The sequence below is a fragment of the Salvia hispanica genome, chromosome 4 (assembly GCF_029641045.1).
Source record: "Salvia hispanica isolate PSC_SH4W2 chromosome 4, Shi_PSC_v1, whole genome shotgun sequence".
NCBI lineage: Eukaryota > Viridiplantae > Streptophyta > Magnoliopsida > Lamiales > Lamiaceae > Salvia > Salvia hispanica.
Genome location: NC_142695.1, coordinates 60,880,214 through 60,901,505, shown reverse-complemented (window position 1 = coordinate 60,901,505; position 21,292 = coordinate 60,880,214). Strand labels below are relative to the sequence as shown.

Sequence of the window (21,292 nt, the reverse complement as noted above, 5' to 3'; positions counted from 1 at the left end):
ACCATTTAAACAAACAGTTTATCAACAAATCTTTCAAGATGGAAAAATTAATCAAAAAGGTGCAAGAAACTTCTCAAGATTTCGCAGAAATTGCGAGAAAAGCAAGGGTTACATATTGTCTCTTAAAAGAGTCAAACATAAAGGATTTCTATAGGAGTCGAACAGTTCTAAAATTAAGGTTACAAATTACTGAATGGATATTCAGCTCCCAAAGGAGCAGGCAAGGATTCCTTCTAATCCTCCAACTATCTAATCTTTTTTAGGAAAGTAGGATCAATCTAGGCTGTTTTTAAATCTGTACACTTGTGTCTCTCCCTGCAAGTTTGATTTCTACTTTCTCTTCACTTCTCTTGTTTGTCAACCCTGTAGTTCAGCTGTGAGGAAGAACTTGAAATATGTAAAATTGGAGTGTTTCAGATTACCTCAACTCTTAGCCTGTTCCCACACACGGGAGTCCGGCTGGAGCTTCTTCAGTTCTGCATTCTAATTGAGGGAGCTCGGTAGTGTTTCTGTCGTACTCCATGCTTGGAACCTGTGTCCCGTGCTTGTCTGGAGTCAAAGCACAGATTTTCCTTTGGCTCACCTTTTCTTCAGATGAATTTTGTTCTTCTAGGATCTTAGAAATGTTTGCTGTCTGGCCTGGACTACTCTTGTTGTGGAGTTCAGTGTCTCCTTGTAGGAGTTCTTCTGGGGTTGCAGCAGGGTCGAGATCCCAGCAACCCTCGGGCAAGTTAGCACTTTCAACTTTGAGGGGGCAAGATGGGACCTGATGTGAAAACCGTAGCATCTCTCTTCTTGGGATCCATCGGGTAGCATCCTTGTCTATGTTCCTTCGGTACACTGTTTTATATCCATCCAGCTTAATCAGAGGCGCTACACAGACACCGTTATCTTCAGAATAATCATCAAGAACCTCGACCATTTCATACTGGTGTCTTACCTCATCTGGGGTTGTTCTGTTCCAATCCGGTGACCAGTTCCGGTATACAGCCCAAATATCTCCACTTCTTGGATATATTCTTACACAACCTCCCCTACCAGCCTTCTCCCTAGCAAGGAGATGAGAGAATATGTTGACTTGCTCCGCTGTTTCAGAGTGAAACACTCTAAAACTCCCACAAGATTTGGTAAAACCACAATCCAACCAATTTACGCTCCCAAATTCAGTGTCGGATTTTGAGCTCAAGTAGCTTATGTAAATCTTGAATGGTTTCAGTGAGATGATCTCCCGAATTATACAATACAAGCGAGGCATCCCATCTTCTTCATCATAGAGGGCCCATATCTGCTTCGGCTTAAAGCATTCTTCAGATCTATCAAGGTCAAAATCATGGAAGTCAGAATCTGGAACTGTTATCGAAACAGTTCTCTTAAGTTCCAATTTATTAGCAGCAGCTGATTTGGCAGCTTCGGCAAGCGCCTTTCTTTTTTCAGCTTCTACCGCAGCTGCTTCGGCAGCCAACTTCATCTCTTCAAGCTTCCTACCAATTTCTGTTCTTGCCTTATCAATCAACAACTGTCTCCCATCAATTGCAGGAACAGGAGCTGAACTCCGCCTTGTCAACGTTTGTGGTGCAAAGGGAAGCTTACCAGCAGGCTTTAATATTCCATTTGCAGTGGCTGTCTTAGGTTCTACATGAACATCTGCACAAACTTCTTCATGTCCATAGGGATACGAAATTCCTAATTCCACTTTTCTCTTCTTGGCAGGTCTCCCCCGTCTGGGTTTGGATGCATCGTACTGACCATTACAACCGTTAGATCCCATGTGACCCGTGGCCTTCACCGACTGATGCTTGGTGTTAGCTTTTGTCTGGCTTGCCTCTCCATTGGCTTGATAATAGGCAAAAGAAGATGAAGACAGTCCACTGCGATCTGAGAGGCCGACAGAGTTTCCAGCTGAGGTACCCTGAAATGATATATTAGAAGCATACTCAGATCTATATCCAGTATGATGTCCTGACACCACATTTGGTGCACCGTAACCAGTTGCAGTGGGTATATATGCAACCCCACGACCATGGCTTCCATGACCATAACCATTCTCAGACACATAAGAATAGTTATATTGGAAAGTACCATTTTGCGGGGCCAACCCAGTTTCAACGGCAACAAAGACACCACGACAATTTTTGCAAGAAAGCCGTTTGTTAACATATTTCCTAAGATACTCATACTGGACATGACAGGAGGAACAAACAGTCCAAAATGTATCGAGTCTTCCATGGGCAGAAAACTTGGAAGGATCACTGTACCCAGCAAACAAACTTCTCCGTTGATCATAAGCACTTCTATTAGCACTATCAGATAAGAGTTTCCATGCTTCAGAAACTAGCTGGAAAGCCCCGTCAGCGCCAACAGTTTTGTTTTTATCAGGGTGTAGCATTACTGCCATTTTCTTGTACTGCTTCTTCAATTTGGATTTCTCAACAGATGGGTCCACTCCAAGAATTGAATAAAAGTCAAGTTCTCCGTTAGCCAATGCATCAGAAGCCACATAGACTCCAAACGTGGCCACCATCTGAGATATGCCATCCAGTTCCTTACACAATGTCTGAGCTCTCAAAGCATACTTCTGTGCTCCAACGAAATTTTTCTCCAAAAACTGCTTCTCGGCAAATGTTTTAGCTCTAATGGCTTCCTCTGTATTGGATCCCATCTCAAGTTCCAACTACAAAACCGGCCTAAATCCTCAACAGAAACTACAAATTACAAGCCGCATATGCCAGATGACAATCCTACGGCCATACGGAAACAGTGACTGCTTGCTGCCGAAAATGAAAAACAGATCATACAACATTTAAATTTCAGCTGTACACATAATAATATCACGATGATTAAACTTTAAAAAATCAAATCAACAAAAATTTAAAAATAAATAAAGTCCTCCACTGCTCAAGCTAAACTAGATAACCCAGACGCATCAATCGTTGTGTCACTCACTCAGCACCAATCAGAATAAATAAATATCAGTCGTAAATTGAAATCATCCACTTCACGCAACAAACACAGCAAAGAACATGCAAAAGAAATCGCAGAAAACTGTTGGAACCAACAGAAACAAACAATTGAAGGCACGCAAACATCACTTCAACGACGTTTTCACAAAATTCAGCCCAGTCAAACAATTTCAAGCTTAATTCAACCCAGCGCCAAAATCAAGCAAAATTCAGCTCAATGTTCTTACTACAAAAGATCTAAGCTTAGAAACAGCGAAAGTTCAGCAATTTTAAGCCCCAAAAAAACGAATCAAACAAATGGAGAAAATTACGAAATCTAATCGAGATTCAAAAAATCCATGGTTAAATTAACTACAGAATCTCCTGATCCTCCAAAATTAGCTTCGGATCTACACAAAAATCAGGTTTGATTCGAATAAACATAAATCCACCGCACCATTCCAAAACCACCACCAACTGAATTTCCAAAAAAGAAATACAAATAAACGGAAAAGGAAAGCTGACTTAAGATCAAGCTCGGAGCTGGCGGCCAGCAGAAACTACCTCAGCAGAATATTCCGGCAGCCGACGGCAGAGATTCCTCCAAAAATCGGAGCACCAAAAATAATAATAAAAATAAAAATAAAAATTAATTATACTGTGGAGAGATTATTTAAACTAGAAGTAGAACAACTATACGCAGCAGTTAAAAAATTATGTTAATATATATATAAATAAATTGATTATATATAAATTAAATGAAACCAAAATACTGTAATATGACTGCTCAATATGGTTAATTAACAAGTAATTACGATTATAATTATTGTAGTTTTCTGAAAGTAACAGTTATTAGTATTTAATTTTGGGGAGGCATACTTTGCATTATGACTTTATGCGCACCAAACTAAATTTTATAAAATATATATAATAGATACATCAATACTATTAATTCATTTGAAGATTTTATTTACAATCTGACTAACAATTGTAAAATAAAATAAAATTAGAAAGGCTACTCATCTTACTATTACACGATATGTAGAAAATTATGTGTGTTTTAAGTTAATTATTTTTGAAAATATTACATAATGGCTGATCACTTTTAAAAAAGTAAAGGTTTATAAAAAATTAATAGAATCAAATAAAGTGAATAAATTGCAAATATTAGCATTTTGTGGGGTAACAGGTTGTTGGGTAGTAACATGGAGTTGTGGGCCAGAAAAATTATGGCTCAATTTTGGCTCAAGTTTATGCTAGTACACATGGAATAAAATTTATGAAGTGTAAAGTTGAAAATTAAAAGACTAGTAATTTATTTTGAATGCTCTATTATTTCCAGAGTGTTCTAATTACGAGTTGTAAAGTAGTAATTATTTAAAGGATGAAATATTTCTTACTCTTACATCTTATCCAACAAATATTTCCAAACATACGTAATGCAATGGTGGACGTAGGATTCTTATACTAGAGGGTCCAAATTACTACTTCGTCTTATTTTTTTATTTTTGTCCGTCCACAAAATAGTCTTATTTTGCTTGTGTTATGGTGGTGTGAATTGTGATGCATGATAGCCAATAAAAATAAAAGGTTTCCAAATTTGAATTGGGAAATTCTTCTCAATAAATTGCAAAAAACACACAACTTTGTAGATCATTATACATTCACCATATTGTGGTAAAAAATGAATCAAGAATTTCACATTTTCACATTAAAATACTTTGAAGAATTCACATGAGTAATATCGGAGAAGCAACAAACTCTGGAATGATGTGTTCATCAGTCCTCACCTGCAAGATCTCCCCAACGAACGTTGTGCTTCGCTGCAAGATAGTGAGCTCCCACAGGTCCCCTGCTTCCGTACGGGTAGAGCTCCGGTGCAATTTTCCTGTCTTCCAGTTCCTTCAGTAACGGCGTGAAAAGAGCCCATGCAGCATCTAGCTCGTCACTCCTGATGAATAGTCTTCGCTCCCCTGCTATAGCGTCTAGAAGTAGTCGTTCATAAGCATCCGGTATCTCTCTCGTGTACCTTCCCCACATCATCAAAATAATTAAACTTGGACTCTAGAATGTGGAAATGGGATAATAAATATTCAATCTTTTCTTACCTGGCTTTATAGAGAAGATTGAGATCACTGCGGTCTAGTCTCATTTCAAGGCCGGGAACCTTGTTATTGACTTTCAAATATATGGCCTCGTCCGGCTGCACACGAAGCACTAGCTCGTTCGTGGCCAAGTCCAAATCTGTCCCAAAGGTGTGCTTGTACAGATTACCGGGAACGTGCCTGAACTGAACTCTAATCTCGGCTCTGATTTCAAACATTATTAGTTAATCTCGAGGATATCACAATTCAAAACATAGTACTGATAAAATAGATCCTGGCTTAGATACCGTCTCGTGTGTAGGGCTTTGCCTGCTTTCATGAGGAACGGAACGCCATCCCAACGAGCATTATTTATAAAGAGGGCCGCAGCAGCAAATGTAGGAGTAACGCTATTATTTGGTACAGTAGGATCGTCTGTATACCCGAGGTACGTTTTGCCACCCTTGCTGTGCCCCTTGTACTGGCCAACAACCACATTTTCGAGCAGCAACTGCTTCATTGATCGCAGAACTTTCACCTGATTGGAATGCAGAATCTCAAAATAAAACTCGAGATGGCAGACTTTCAGTTCAAATTTTCAAGGTTTTAATACCTTCTCGTTCCTTATGTCTTCGGCATCCAAACTGACAGGAGTCTCCATTGCAAACAATGCTAATATTTGCAGCAGATGGTTTTGCATAATGTCTCGGATTATTCCATAGTTGTCGAAGTAGCTGCAACGACGAAAGAGACATTTCACAACCAAGAACAGAACTCATAGTGAAAACCACTCCTATTAGGTTATGTTAAAGAGCCTCACCCTCCCCGTCCTTCTGTTCCGAAATCTTCCGAGAATATGAACTGGACGTTGCGGATGTAGTTTCTTGACCAAAGAGGCTCAAAGACAAGATTTGAGAAACGAAGCACTGATAGGTTCTCAACCAACTCCTTGCCCAAATAATGATCAATTCTGCAATAAACTCAAGCCCAGTTAACTACTCCATAAAACGAGGTAACTCTTCTTGGATATTAACATATACCGGAATATTTGGTCCTCGTTGAGAAACTGTTTTAGACATCTTGTCAGCTCACTAGAAGACTCTGAGTCCCGACCAAACGGCTTCTCTACAATCACCCTTGTCCATCCAGTTGTTGAAGAAGCTCTGGTGCTAGCACAACGGGCCACATCCACAAATATGTTTGGAGGAATCGATAAATAAAACAACCTATTCGAGAGTCTACCACCCTGAAAAACAATTTCATTAACATAATTATTACATTGATTTCCAATTTTTTCATACCACAAGCTAAAACTGTCATAAAATTAAGCCTACATGGATTGATATTCAAAACAGCATTATCAAAAGATTTTTGGGATAAAACTTGATTCATCCAATCTTGATAATAAATGATTCACACTGCCAAATTCCACGTTTTCTGGGGTAGAGATGCTGAGGTTAACGCTTATACATAGTAACTGTTCATAGCTATAAGTGTAATAACAGTTCCTCATAGTTATATGCATTTAGCGATATTCTAGAAGAAATTGTTTGTGGCATGTGTGCATACAACGGAACAAGAATTAGAAGTCCGCACCTCTTTTTCCTTCAGTTTGCAATCCAATTCCGAGAAGTGTTCCTCCGAATTGTACTGACCTGAATGGTAAAAGCACCTCTTTAGAAACTGTGTCATTTTGTCATCACAGTTTTCTCTGGAAAACAACAATACAAAACAACAGTTAGACTTCGAAATATCACACATTAGCAATTCGTGTTTTAAGTTAACGTTGTTGAAACAAATGGAAAAACCTCTGATCAATCCTGCAAGTCAAGGTTCTGCTGATCATATTTCTCAACTCCTCATCATTCATCTTGGTCCGAGAATACCCGAAAATGACAAAATTCTGCAGAAATAGAGTTTTGAACAGTTCAGCAGCCTTATTCACTAACACGAACCCGAATACTACTTCTATGTTCTAACCATGAAACCAATACAACACCTCAGGTAGCCAATCCTCGTAATAGAGAGCAAAAAGAGCAGGAAAGATCTTCTTCTTTGCAAGATCGCCTGATGCACCAACAACTGTGATGCTTAGAGTATAATCCCCCTCAGCTGAATCAGAAAAATTGGGCTCTTCAGCAAGGGGATTGACAACTGAGCCCTCTACATACACAGCAGCAACCAGTTATAAACCGAAACAGAACAAAACATGATGAAGAAAACACACACTAGTTGAAATTCACTACAAAAACCTCAAATGCTCAAGTCTACCAGAGAATCACACAACACTAAAGTGATCAATTCTTGAATAATTTGTTAAGAACCTTTATGGTTTTGTTGAATTTTACATGCATGCCTAAAACAACTCATACAACTATTCAAAATTCATATCAAGAATCATTCAAATGTAGCTCATAGAGCTTCTATTTCTTCATACAAATCTAAGAAACCATAAACTTCATCAGTGTTCATTACACCACACATGAAATTATATGAATTAAAAAAAAAAAATTGCTTGAATGATTCATCAATTAAACAGCCTTAAAGTAAAAAATTCAACACACAACACACAACACACAGACACACATAGAAACCAAGAAACAGAGATAAGACCACTGAAATCATACCATCTTGCAAAGAAACGGCATTAAGAGGATACCCATTGGATGATCTTAGCTCAAAATCGCTTCTTCTAAGCTGAATTCTTGCGAAACTCTTGGAAGCCCACTTGGAGAAATGGCCTGAAATCGCCATACTTTTTGAACTACACAAACTCTCATTGTGGAAACAAGAAAATGTGGTTGAAGATGATGAATTCCAACACGGATTGCTCAACAATTTAGCCATAGTATATCCTTTTCAGGTGGAAGCTTTATATCTCTGCAAAATCACACCTTTCATTCAAGAATATTATGGCCTCCTAATTTGGAATTCGATTGCTTGGGATATTTATTTGATAGTATTAGTACAGTATTATTTTCTGCTGAAAAACATTGTTGTATGAGATTTTTTTCAAATGAGTAATCCTTTATATGAGGTCCAGAATTTATCTCTTTCGACATTATCCAATCTTGAACATGAAAAAAAAAATCAAACAAAAGCACAAAAAGAGGGTTTTGGGCCAATTTTAAATATCGGGTCTTGAAAACTTTGATACTCCACATAGTAAGGTGTGGCCCAAACAACAAACAATGGATTATATCCACGTGAAAAATGTGAAGGGTAATTTGGTCAATTAATAAATAATGGAAGAGAAATAATAAGAAAAAAAGGATAAAAAATAAAAAATCTCTTATTCTGAAAAATACGCATGCCTCGATCTCATATAACGAAATGTCAGCGAAATTAATGTCAAATTATGAAAGGTTAGCGAATATAACCCTTTTTTTCCGAAATCTCTCTAGAATTGCAGAGAGAGAAGGCAGAGTGGGAGGAGTAATTGAGTGATCTTCTAGAGATGTTTGAAGCTATTCTTCCACCATTCAAATATCAATCAAATTGCAAGGATTCTTCCACCAAATTCGTGTCTAATAATGAAGAATAATTCAATATCCCTAGGTTAGCAGCAATTGAGTTGAAGCTGTGGACGTTGATTTGGATCTCAAAATGAGATTCTAGCACCTTACCCAATAATACCAATGTATTTTTCCACCTTAGCCTACAATGTATTTTCACTATGTCAATTTCAAATCGATTTCAAAGAAAAAAAACATAAACAAACACATTCTCATATATTAAGACTAATTTAAACTGATTTCCAGTACCAAACTTCTCCATGATTTGCCATAATATGCATCAACACTTATGATTGTTGAGATTTTTTATATTATAGGTCATTTATGTTCTCAAAACCGATGACTGTTGAGATTTTTTATATTATAGGTCATTTATGTTCTCAAAACCGATGACTGTTGAGATTTTTATATTACAGGTCATTTATGTTCTATAAAGTCAAAACCGAGGACTGTTTTTTATATGATTGCTTAGTGCTTATTCATCTCTTTTGTAGGGTGATTTTCAAGATGAGGTCATTGTCTTCCATGATGCTCTTGAATATGTAAGAGTTTTGATTTGCCTATTACTCCCACCATCCCACTTTAGGAGTCTCGGTTGAGTTCGGCACGGATTTTAAGAAATGTAAAGAAAAGTTGGTGAAAAAAGATAGTGGAATGTGGGTCCTACTTTTTTATATTAGTTTTATAATAAAATGTGAGTGGAAAAAGGTTAGTGGAATGTGGGGCCTAATACCATTTATGAAAAAATTCCAATCGGGACTTCTAAAGTGGGACACCCAAAAATGGTAAACCGGGACTCCTAAAGTGGGATGGAGGGAGTAACTTTGTAATCATATATGTGTTGATCTTCTCTTTGTAATCATATATGTGTTGATCTTCTTCTCTTTTAGTTCAATGATATATTGAAGATGGTGTGAAGTAGATAAGAAAGATGCAAGCCTGGCTCATGCTTCTGCACTTGTCACTGCTTTACCATTAGAGAACTATCAGTCTTCTCGTATCCCTGCTCCGGTTGAGACTAAGCCACCAAAAGCATATGGTGGTATAAAAGGTTTAAGGAATGTGGCTAGGAATTGTTTCATCAATTCTGTTGTCCAATGGTTGATTCATTCTAAGCCTTTTTACCGGGAGATTATGTCCAACAAATTTTGCAATGGTTAGTGTATCTAATCCCAATTTCTGATTTCTAGTATAATCCATGTTTCTGATACCTCTAATCCCTGTTTAATGTATCATTTGAATGTGACAAACAAGACTGTATCCGGTGCTATATGAAAGTAGTATTCAAAAGGATAACTGAAGTAGCAAATACTAATGAGACAGTGAATGCAGAGATCCTTTCCATCCATTCTAATGAGAAATTCGCCATGGGTTTTGATCACGATTCCCATGAATATTTTTGAGCATTCTTAATGAATTGATAGTATGTGATATGTCTCATGAAGCCATAGGTGTTGCTGCTCCAGAAACTATGGTCCGGAGACTCTTTGGGGTATTTTCCACCTCAAAGGTAATATTATTATCACTTATATCTTTTGTTAGTCTTTGCTTGTAACTTTTTATTCATGTTTGTCTTTGTTTATAACTTACTCATTGTAGATCAAGTGTCACAAATGTAAGTATCTTAAGAAGACCAAAGTTGAAAACCTTGGCCTTCAACTCACATTGGCCAAAGGCAGTTCACTGAAGGAAGCTTTGGAACAGTATATTGTGTCAACTGCCTCGAGTGGGTTAAAGTTTTGGAACAGCATTAATATTTACAACTGCTTCGAGTGGCTTTGGAACAGAGGGAGTAGAGGGTTAGAGTTGGAAATTTCCAACCCGAGTGGGCCTAGACCCGAAACCAAGTGGGTTGGGCCGGCGCATTGGACCTAGGTACAACTATTTCTTCATGTTTGATATCAAATTCGACACTTTATTAATTGTTTTTATAGTATAAATAACTATACGAAGAAACCTTCAATGACCTAATTTACAAGATCTGTGGTCGGTATCTTCCATGATGCTCTTGAATATGTAAGAGTTTCGATTTGTCTATTTTATTAGTTTTGTAATCATTGGTTATATGTGTTGTTCTTCAATGTTTTAGTTCAATGATGATATTGAAGTTGGTGATGAGGTAGATAACAAAAATGCTTATCTGACACATGCTTTTGCACCTGTCACGTCACTGTTCCAACTATTATTGATTTACTACTCATTAGAGAACAAACAGACCATATGTACTCATTCTACTGCTCGTGTGCATGTTCCGATTGAGACTAAGCCACCGAAAGTATAAGTTGGTTTAAAAGGTTTAACGAATATGGCTAGACAACTGCCATAAATTCTGTTGTTCAATGATTGATTTAGTTTGAGTCTTTTCACTGGAATATCATATCTACCAAACTTTGCTATGGTTAGTGTACAAGTACCACTAATCCATGTTTATATTACCTGATTACTTGTATTCTAATACACATTGTTATTTAATGTAGAATTGAATATCAAGAAGAAGAATGTATAGTGTTATGTGAAAGTGAAGCAAAAAAAATGAGACAGTTGATGCAAAGATACTTTCAATTCATTCTAATGAGAACTTCCGCATGGGTTTAGATCACGATTCTCTTGAATATTTCTAACGAATTGATTGTATGTGATAAGTCTAACAAATGCTTAGATATTGAAGCTCCGGACACTATGAGTTGATGTGGTATTTTTAAAACTAGGAGTATATGAACTATCTAATAAATTTTAAAATTTTTATAATTATTCATCAAATGTTGAGGTTTGAATACGTCATATTTTTAAAGATAAACTTCAGAATTATCTTTTTTTACATCTTGGAAAAAAAGTATTAGAAAAAAATACGTTATATTTTGGTTGGGAACTTGAGTGGATATTAGATTATTACTGTTTGAGATTGAGTCCATTATGAGACATCCAATAAATTGGAACGATATAGACAAGATTAACTTGTTTCATGCAAAATATGACATGCAAAAATGTAGAAATATACAATTATTAGTAGTTAATTACCTAATTATATTTTTTAAAAATCGAAATTATAAGGTGGGCCTCTGATGGGCTTGGCTGAGCTTTGGATTGTCTTGGGCCTGAGTTTACACAATGACCCAATCAATGCCCATTTCAACCAATGAGCCCAGCCTAGACCCGCTTCGTTTCACTGATGGGCCGGGCCTGGACTGTCCCATACTAGGCTTGGGTCGGGCTCCCGACCCAGTTGACGACTCTACTTGGAGAAATGGCCTTAAATCGCCAACTTTTTTGAACTACATAAACTCTCCTTATGGAAACAAGAAAATGTGGTTGAAGATGATGAATGACAACACGGATTGCTCAACAATTTAGCCATAATATTTCAAGAAAAGCATTATATCTCTGCAAAATCACACCTTTCATTCAAGAATATTATGGCCTCCGAAATTGGAATTCGATTGCTTTGTATATTTATTTGATAGTATTAGTATTATTGTTGTATGAAACACATGATTTTTTCGAATGTATAATCCTTTATATGTGGTCCAGAATTTATCCAATCTTGAACATGAAAAGAAAATCAAACAAAAAAAGGGTTTTGGCCCAATTTTAAATATTGGGTCTTGAAAACTTTGATTTTTTTTGATAAAATCTTGAAAACTTTGATACATAGTAAGGTGTGGCAATGGATAATATCCTCATTAAAATGCTGTCATCATATAGTAGGGAGTAAATTTTATTTCTTTTTCACAGTGCCCCACTATAGGTAGACAATTCCAACCCAATGATATCCCAACTTAAGACCAAATTTGGCTGTAAGGGCATCTTAATTTGATATTGTTAGTATCAAATTTTATTAATATTAATGGAGTTGAATGGCATTACATTAAAAATATATAACAAGGCATGCGTGTTCACATTGAAATATATCAATCCCCATCACTAAAATAAAAATATCATTCAACTACTTTTCAAAATCAATCTTAATCAGTCCCCACCAGTATTAAATTCCCTATAAGAAAAAATGGACATAAATTAATCTTTTTAAGGGGCCCTTGTATTATTTCATCTTCATGATCTACCTAGTGAAATTTCCTCCATTATTTCTAGTGAAATAAAATATAAAAAATCCGAGCAATTTCGAAATTTTGAAGAACAAAATCGTTTGTTACACAATATTATAAGTACTATACAATAGTGAATTTGTTTCATGCACTTTGAATCTCCATCTTTACTTTCTTGATAAAATCTTCACATTTCCTCTTCAATTCTTCTGTATCAAACCCTTCATCATCTTCTTCTTCATCATCATGTTCATCCCATTTTTCTACCTGCAAATCTTCCTCAGCTAAATCTGCATCAAGGTTGATTTTTTCTTCAAGAATTTCTACATTCTCAACACCCTTTTTCTTGCTGTCTTCAACACCACTTTTCTCGGCCCGATGATCATCGTGTGTTCTTGCCATTTTCGGGCCTGAATCGAGGGGCGTTATCTTGCTAATGAGGCCGGATGACTGTATGATGAAGACAAGAATCCCATTGCAGAGGAGAAAGATGCAATTTCTCTCAGTTGTGTAGGTGAAGAGTTTGAATTTGAAGTTGAAATTCAAGTTGAGATAGTCATAGGATTGGAGAAAGAGAGAGGTGAAAGAGGAGTGGGAGATAAAGAGAGAGAGAAGGGAGAGTGGGAGGAGGATTTGAGTGATCTTCTTGAGATATAAGAAGCTATTTGAATGGTTTTTCATCTTCTTGATTTGATCATTGTAATGAGCCATGATTTTTAGAGAGATATAGAGATGATGATATGTGGGAGAGAGAAGATATTGTGTAGCAATTTTAAGTGTGACAGGTGAAGGTCATATTGAAGGGTTTATATAAAGTATATTTTGGAGTGAAAATTGGGTTAAACAATGACTTGTGATTAGGAAGGGGAGACTTCTTTCTTTTTCTTTTTCTTTTTGGTGTAATTAAATAACTCGGGGGAAGACTTCTTTCTTTTTTTAAAAAAATACAGAATGATTTATTTGACAAATTTATGTGATAGTCCTTTTGTCCGTAAATAGGAGTCTCATTTCTTTCAGACACGAGTTATAAGAAATATTAAAAAAAGTGAAAGTGAGTGGAATATGAGTCTCATTTATGTATATTAATTTTAAATGATATGTTAGTGAAATGTGGACCTTTTTACCATTCATGGTATTAGGAACCAAGACTCTTATTCACAAACGGATCAAAATGAAGAAATGAGACTCCTATTCATGAACGGAAAGAGTATATCAGAAAAGGATTATTTCTTGTTCTTATATAAGTCTTTTTCAAGGTAAGTAAGCGAAGGGGCATATTACATATACTCCATATCTTAATTGATGGACTCTCCAATCTCTCTTGTCTATTCACATGGTCCTCTTATTAATTTCATAGTAAGGGAGGGGAAGAATTGTGAATTTTAGACTGAATATCATTCCGTGGATTATAACAAAGAACTCTAATTCATTTCCTTGACACTTATTCTATTCTTATTATTAAGAACGATGTACTCTCTTTGTCCATCATTAAGAAATATTAACAAAAAAAAGTTAGAAAAAACTATTGTTAAATATGTATCCTCACTTATATATATTATTTTGTAATGAAACGTAAGTTGAATGAGTTAATAGAACAGGCGTATTAACATTTATAGTAAAAATGATCGGAACTCCCATTTTTGAACGGATCAAAATAGAAAAATGAGATTCCTAATCGTAGATGGAGGTATTTGCAAAAAATTATATGAACCAATAATATTAAAGCAATAGTAAAATATGATTTTATTATAATGGATAATAATTGCTCAAAAGGGTCACTAAAATTAAAACTCGTGAATAATTAATGGGTATAATTAGAAATTTAGAGATGCAAATGGTCCCATCGATACTTACAAATTAGGCCCCATATTCTATTGTAGTACAATGTTACCCTCATATGTTTATATTTTGTGTGTTAGATAATGTACATTTTAAAGATGATAAAAAGCTTTGTGTTTATCTCGAATTGATTTTCTTTATATTATATTTATCAAATACTTAAAAGATAATATTGATGAATGGTAGTAGTAAAAGATAGTCAAAACTCCAACCGACCCACCCCTTCTAATAAATGACTAGGACCAGCGTTTTAGACTTCGAATTTTCAATTTAGTAGGTAAGAATAGTTCCCCGACACTATTGATTTTGACAATTTTTAATTTACTTTAGATCCTTGAGGATGATATTTTGTAAAAATATTTAGGATAGGATTGAAAATTGAAATCAACCTTATTCCTTAAAGATAATTAGACGTTACATACATATTCAACATTTCATATTCATGAGTGTAAATATATGTCTAATACTTTTACAAAATTCTCAATAAAATCATTAAGCTACTAGTATACTCTATATAGCGTGACTTGACCAGGTCCCATGGTGAAACAACTCAGAACTTTCCAACAATTTAAATTTTGTTTTTATCGTTGGATTTTGATGCCAAATGGGAACACATTTTTTTTCCACGAGAAGAAAAATGAATTTACAGTTGACGTGGACCAGAAAGACCAAAGGAAAATGATATTTATGCATCAACTTTCAAGAAATAAGTGATGCACTGAAATTAACAGATACAAAAAAAACTAGATTTCATCACAACTTACCATCACATAGTTGCAAGTCTTAAATTCATATTTAAATGCAGATTATTCAGTTTATAAGAAATTCTTAACATTAAACACACAACACAAAGGAAAGGGCTTCAAATACTGGAACCTCACAGTCTTATTCCATTTCACTTTCCACCAGCAAATTATTCCAAGCAGAGAGTTGCAAACTTAAAGGAAGACGAACACCGCAACTGAAGTCCAGAAACTGTCTCGCCTAAGCTCCGCTACCTGTTGATGATTTTCAAACACACAAATCATGGATATTAGCTGCTAAAGAACTCGATACTTGTTGTGAACAGAACAAGCTAAAATCACATGTTTAGTAAAATTAAATAAGATGCTTACTTACACTTGAGGAGGCTTTCGACGAATGGAAATGCAACAGGACAATCACCCTCAAATTGCTCATCCAGATCAAGTGTCGTGAAGGTTTCTTCCACAAAATCGAAGATGAGGTAGCAGATGGATTCATCATCATGTTTAATGATGAAGAATATTTCAGTATCCCTGGCAGCAACTGAGTTGATGCTGTGGACGTTGATAAGATCTATGGTGGACTTAGATCTCAAGTGCCACCGGGAGTTCTCCAATTTATATATCTCAAGATAAGGATCTTCATATTGGTGGTTCAGTGCAATTGTTTCTGGATTACTAAAGTGAACCACTGACAAGCAGCCCTCTATTTCAGTCAAGAAACTCCACTCATTCAGCGGGGTGGGCAGGCTGATCTCAGTGAAGCTGTCGTTCATGTCAACTGAGAGAATACGAACAGGAGTCCCAGATTGATCTTGTGCCCATACAAACCAGTAAACTGTTCCAGCTATACTAGCATAGTAAGGGCAGAATGGGTTAACAGGACTACTCTGGGGCCGTTGCACATCCTCAGAAATTCTTCGCCATGCAGTAGAACCAGAGGTGTATACCTCACACTTATACTTAACATCTTCCCCTTTAGATGAATCCGAGAAGAAGCGAAATGCTTTGAAGTCATTACTCTTGGGGTCAAAACCAATCCCAACCGATGGAATTACTACCGAGGGACTTCCTCTGGGAAGTACTATGGAGTCACGAGTAATCGGGTTGAAAATGTTGATGTCCACATCATTCAGACCATCACTATCTTCATTCACACTGCATATGAGACCATTCAAGAAACAAGTTATCTCAGGCGAGCAAACTTCGTCAAAACCAAAAAGGGGGACATCTTCAATGATTTTCCCATTTTCCTCCAGTAGACATAGATGATTGATCGTATCATAGTCCTCAGGATAAGGACATATGATATATTTTGGTTTTTTCTTCGACCAGTTTAGTTGCAAATGAGGAAATTGTGGTTCAGATATCAATTTCAACCAATGTTTGGCAACACATTTGCACGCTACAACTGTTTTCACAGGAAGCCTGGACAAAATGTTGATCATAACTTCTTCAATGTGTCCAATTGGTGGCACATAGTCAGACCGCAAACGGGCGAACTCGTTCCCAATCTCAGACATGACAACAGCAGTCTTTAGCCTCCTGTGTTAAGAGTGTTGACATAGGCCACTTAAAATTAGAAATTTTCAGCACGATATAACAACAAATGGAACTCCCTTCGCATCAAAATTCTAGGAATTTTAAATAAATGATAACTCACTTCGATAACAGAGAAAAAATGAATTAGAAAACGCATAAACAGTAATCTAACTATAAACTTAAATGTTGTGGAGAAACTGGTGCTAAGTTTAGTTCATAAAAGTTACTCCGAGCAAAAGAAACTGAGTTTACTTTCATGATTGTACCGCAAACGGGCGAACTCATATGCTAAATTGTAGCAGAATTATGTCCGAGCAAAAGAAAATTAAGTCAAGGAAAATCACCATTTTCTGGAAGAGAATGATTCAGAATGCAACACATTTCAAGGACTTAAAATTAGAAATTTTAGGAAGGTCATTAGAAATAGATGAATCAACACATTAAACTATGAACTATAACAAAAGTAAACAAGAGAACTACAGTTTTATTGGCAGAAAGACTAAAGACTAACCACAAAAATTATCTGCAGAGTGAAAGAAAACATCGGGACTCCATTAATCAATTAAATAAAGGAACAGAAATACTGAAAAAGCTGTACAATCATGATAGTAAATGAGATTGGCCCTAATTGGGAGTTTTTCATACTTACAAAGAGGGAAAATAGACCATAAAGCATAACAATTTTACTGTTGAATTAAAACCAAATGTGAATACCTTGTTTTCGTTCTTCTGTAATAGACTAAATTGTGCAGCTAGTAGGTGATGGAAAACCAAATATGCATATATCTGAACCAGAAAGGAAAATGAAAGGAAGAATGAAGCAATCCCAACTTATCTCCTCAGCGGTCAACTTTGCAAGTTGTAACGGCTCCTTTTGAATCACTCATAATACCGAGTGCAACGTAGTAATAGCAAATCACAGGCAAACACGTGACAGCGGACATTACTATTCGTTTGACACGATTTGTTTCATAAAGTTCCCTGCATGCAAATTAAATTATGTTCGACTAAATTATAAACCATTCTTAGTCATTTAATATGGTTGCATGGCATCTTTCTCTTTCACAGTTGGCTCTTTATTAAAAGGAAAAGGTGAGCACGTTGACATTTTTGTATTAAATGATAATGAGAGAAACACGGGTGTTGGTTCAGCCATCAGAGTGAGCATTTCTTCCATAGATGGTATACAAGGGCATCATTAGAATGAAAGTTATGGAGTACTATTAAACATGATACCAGAAGTGGAAATCTCACGAATCTGTGTTTCACTTAGTTTTCCATGCTAAAAGAGGAACACATATAATCCCATTCTAAATAACTTTATTCGGAAGATCGATAATTAAGAATTGCTGGAATGGAAACGAAAAGGTTCCCCTTCCAATTGATCAACTCACTTGTAAAAATATTCCAAACTCAAATTAAGAGTTATTACCGCGACTTCGCCTTCTTGATTACCTTCTATAGCAGAGGTCCTATGCTCTCAGTGAAGCCTTCTATTGGCCATGCTGTTATAAGAATGACATCAACAAATGCAGCTCTTTACACCGAGTTCTCAAATCTGTCCAATCCTACACCCAAGCAGCATGAATTCCTAAACATAAAAAGTATTACAAGCTTCATCATTTTCAGGAGAAAGCAGAATAAAATGTCAGTACAATTAGTGGTTCTTCACCAAGTGTAAAACATGAATTTAATAACAAGTGGAACACGAGAATTAAAAGTTTTTCTGAGAGATTGAAGCACAAAAACCTGCTTGAAGAAGCACTGCAAGCTTAGAATATTCCTCAAGAATGTCTCCATGCATTTGGAGGCTACTTGCCAGTGCCACACTGAGATTAACTGTTTAGTGTTGGGCATTTCAACTGCAAGGGCATCCACAATCATTTCTCCCATGAATCTATCAAAAAACCTTGCATAAGGGCAACCAAATGTCAAGATCATAGCTCTAATTCGATTCAAAAATTAGGTTAAATTGATATGAAAATCCGGCCAATACAGAAATCAAACCCGAGCTGAATCATGGCCTAAATAGTATACAGCAATAATGGTTCAAAAGAATTCAAATTATCACCTGAATTTTCGATGAAATCCCTCACAAGATGAATCAGCTCCGGTTTCCATCCGACTGTAATTCAACGCAGATTGGATCCGCCAACAAGGTAATCGGGTATTGGGCTTTAAACGGGCTGGGTATAAGATTTATGGGTTGATTATTGGGCTTTAAATGGGTATTCGGTTTCTGTGCATTATGGGCTTCTACCAGGCCCATAAGTGATAGCTTGAAAATTTTATCACATCATGTCCATTATTCTTACCACCAAAATTCAAAAAAAAACATAAAGATACTTCGGTCCAAAAAACATAATCTTGGTTACGGAGTGACGCACATTTTATTAGCAATAAATAAATCTGTGTGTATACGGGTTATATTTAGTATAGCTAATAGTTAGTACTGGATGTCGAATATAGGGAAAACGAACACAAAATTGTCTATCTTCTAATAGGCTTCTTCTACTATTTATAGAAACAAGAAAAGGAAGATACATGATTAAGTAGTGTACAGAAAACAAAACCTACTTAGCATTATTGTGCTAATCTGTAGATGAAGTAGTATTTAATCACATATATTTTAGAATTCGTTACTTTAATTATAGTATAGGTTAGTAAAAAAAGAGTTTTGTTCTTATTTTTTTATATGAAAAGTCTAAAAAAATAATTTGGAGATTTAATGGTGGTTCTCACTTAATTATACATAGCATTTATTGTAATAAATCATAGTAGTAAAAAGCCAACAATAATTATATATAATTATTATAAAGTATATATAATGGTATTTTTGTGATCATCATCAAAACTGTGTCTTATATGGATGTATGGATGGATATGGATAATAGATATCATATGATTTTGTTAATAAATAAGCAATAATCAATCGCATAATTATAACAACATTAACTTCTTTTCAAGAAACAAATTGGCTTTCATAATGACAATAACTTATTTGCAAACATACAAGCACAAAGAAAACATCACAATTCCATACATTGAAGGAACAACCATAATCAACGAACATCTCAAACATTTGTTATTCTATCAAAAGCAAAAGGATGAGACAGGATCAAGTAATGTATTGAACACACAAACCTACTCAGAGTCAAGCATATACTAAAATATACCTATCTAACCAAACACTCTATAAATACCTTCCTTAAGCAATCCATACAGCCAAGCCAAATTGCTTAAGCAGAAGCAACAATCATAGCAGTGAGCATAATTCTGCAATGGTAGAGTTAATGGTTGCCCTGGCACCAATGATCGTTGTTGCACGTAAGCGATGTCTTCTTGAACGACCTCAGCGTCAACCTTGGTTACCTACAAAAGAAGAATTTTAGGACAAAAAGATAAAGAATTCAAAACCTAAAAGTTAGATGTTTGAAACCTACATTTTCGTCATCAAACCTAAACCAGTCACCTCCGATTATGGCTACGACAGGTTTATTGCTTTGGATATTCCTAAATCCCTTGATCTTCTCATAACCCTAGCATGACATTTTATTTTCAGAACAGAATTATGGCTACAACAGGTTTATTGCCTTAAACCAGCTGATCAATGCCTAAATCTGACAAAAACTGGCCAAATAACTATGTTCATGCCTAAAGGAGACAAACAAATTGAGGTGTAACATAAGTCATAACTTAATTGCCTTCCATCACTACTAACAGCATAAACATATATACAGCCCCAAATCTTTATTTTTATGATTTAAATATCATGAATGCGTTTTCAGAATCCAAAATGTCGAAGAATAGCAATATTGAGTAGATATAACTTACAAGGAAAATAGTTTAATTCTATTTATATGAATCTGCCAATGTATGTTATTATCATAAATCATAACTACAATTTTACAATTCAAACATTAACTACACTATTAGAATCATATAGTCCACCATCCATCACAACTATTCTACTACTTTATTGAATCTAGCAATGCATTTTATAAACTATACTAATATACAAATAGAAGGTGGAGAAATATCTAGAAATGCCACTGGTACATTAATATTGTTTTATAGCTACAGAAATTCAATGATAAATCTTATTCTAAATTAACTGCCTCAGATTTGATTTGATATAGTACATACTAAATTAGTGAACACTCTTTTTGGTTAAATAGTTTGAATGAAACAGAACATATTTGCGGCGAAATCTACTTACAGCAACAGCAGAATTCAGCTTGGCAAGTTGAATTCCATGCAATTCCGAGGCAACCCTCTCCTCCTTCATCAATGACAGTTCAATGCCCGAAGCAACATCCTTCATAGATTTTTGAGAAATTGAATTATAAATCCTATGCTACTAATTTAGTGAACACTCTTTTTGGTTTTCTCATATTCATTTATATTTATGGTTTTCTCACATTAGTAGCTGTTATTGATTTTATTCACTAGTAATTTTGTATAAATTATTTTAAATTGTAATCATAAAAAATGATTTTTGTAATTTAAAAATAGAAAATAATTCTTTGATTCAATAAATATTTTAAAATATTACTATATGATAGTAATATTTTTTATTTGATGCCT

At 35.4% G+C, this 21,292-nt stretch overlaps 3 protein-coding genes and 1 long non-coding RNA gene across 9 annotated transcripts; 1 reads left to right on the top strand and 3 right to left on the bottom strand.

Annotated features, from left to right (window-relative positions):
* Positions 1-47: 47 nt before the first annotated feature.
* On the bottom strand, positions 48-3,861 carry LOC125193898 (uncharacterized). 2 transcript variants are annotated; one of them, XM_048091833.2, is made up of 3 exons: positions 3,504-3,861; positions 423-2,768; positions 48-363 (listed from the first exon to the last, which is right to left on the bottom strand). In XM_048091833.2, the coding sequence occupies exon 2, from the start codon at positions 2,657-2,659 to the stop codon at positions 431-433; it is 2,229 nt and encodes a 742-aa protein (XP_047947790.2). In that variant the 5' UTR covers positions 2,660-2,768; positions 3,504-3,861; the 3' UTR covers positions 48-363; positions 423-430. The 2 variants fall into 2 exon arrangements, with proteins under 2 accessions (XP_047947790.2, XP_047947789.2); XM_048091832.2 differs by having other exon boundaries at positions 48-2,768.
* A 763-nt stretch (positions 3,862-4,624) lies between these two features.
* LOC125192995 (glucose-6-phosphate 1-dehydrogenase, chloroplastic-like) lies at positions 4,625-7,913 on the bottom strand. Its single transcript, XM_048090688.2, has 10 exons — positions 7,651-7,913; positions 7,023-7,186; positions 6,832-6,926; positions 6,620-6,734; positions 6,064-6,269; positions 5,844-5,993; positions 5,637-5,757; positions 5,332-5,561; positions 5,048-5,248; positions 4,625-4,968 (listed from the first exon to the last, which is right to left on the bottom strand). The coding sequence occupies exons 1-10, from the start codon at positions 7,868-7,870 to the stop codon at positions 4,719-4,721; spliced, it is 1,752 nt and encodes a 583-aa protein (XP_047946645.1). The 5' UTR covers positions 7,871-7,913; the 3' UTR covers positions 4,625-4,718.
* Positions 7,914-9,438: 1,525 nt separating this feature from the next.
* LOC125192997 (uncharacterized) lies at positions 9,439-10,638 on the top strand. Its single transcript, XR_016128633.1, has 2 exons — positions 9,439-10,048; positions 10,138-10,638. It is a non-coding gene; the product is annotated as an uncharacterized LOC125192997 (long non-coding RNA).
* A 4,506-nt stretch (positions 10,639-15,144) lies between these two features.
* LOC125192996 (F-box protein At5g07610-like) lies at positions 15,145-18,869 on the bottom strand. Of its 5 annotated transcripts, none has more exons than XM_089056002.1 (6): positions 18,777-18,869; positions 18,455-18,614; positions 18,138-18,296; positions 17,420-17,686; positions 15,540-16,708; positions 15,145-15,418 (listed from the first exon to the last, which is right to left on the bottom strand). In XM_089056002.1, exons 5-6 carry the CDS (start codon positions 16,684-16,686, stop codon positions 15,405-15,407), a joined length of 1,161 nt encoding a protein of 386 aa, XP_088912128.1. In that variant the 5' UTR covers positions 16,687-16,708; positions 17,420-17,686; positions 18,138-18,296; positions 18,455-18,614; positions 18,777-18,869; the 3' UTR covers positions 15,145-15,404. The 5 variants fall into 5 exon arrangements, with proteins under 5 accessions (XP_088912128.1, XP_088912127.1, XP_088912130.1 ...); XM_089056001.1 differs by having other exon boundaries at positions 18,149-18,296; XM_089056004.1 differs by having other exon boundaries at positions 15,536-16,708; positions 18,161-18,296.
* Between the last annotated feature and the right edge of the window lie 2,423 nt (positions 18,870-21,292).

Excerpts from the sequence above, each read along its gene's own strand:
- LOC125192995 (XM_048090688.2), bottom strand. The coding sequence starts at position 7,870 with ATGGCTAAATTGTTGAGCAATCCGTGTTGGAATTCATCATCTTCAACC. Across the intron at positions 5,758-5,843 it reads GGAACAGAAGGACGGGGAGG|CTACTTCGACAACTATGGAA; the intron begins GTGAGGCTCTTT and ends TCGTCGTTGCAG. Across the intron at positions 5,562-5,636 it reads AAGACATAAGGAACGAGAAG|GTGAAAGTTCTGCGATCAAT; the intron begins GTATTAAAACCT and ends CATTCCAATCAG.
- LOC125192996 (XM_089056002.1), bottom strand. The coding sequence starts at position 16,686 with ATGTCTGAGATTGGGAACGAGTTCGCCCGTTTGCGGTCTGACTATGTG.
- LOC125193898 (XM_048091832.2), bottom strand. The coding sequence starts at position 2,659 with ATGGGATCCAATACAGAGGAAGCCATTAGAGCTAAAACATTTGCCGAG.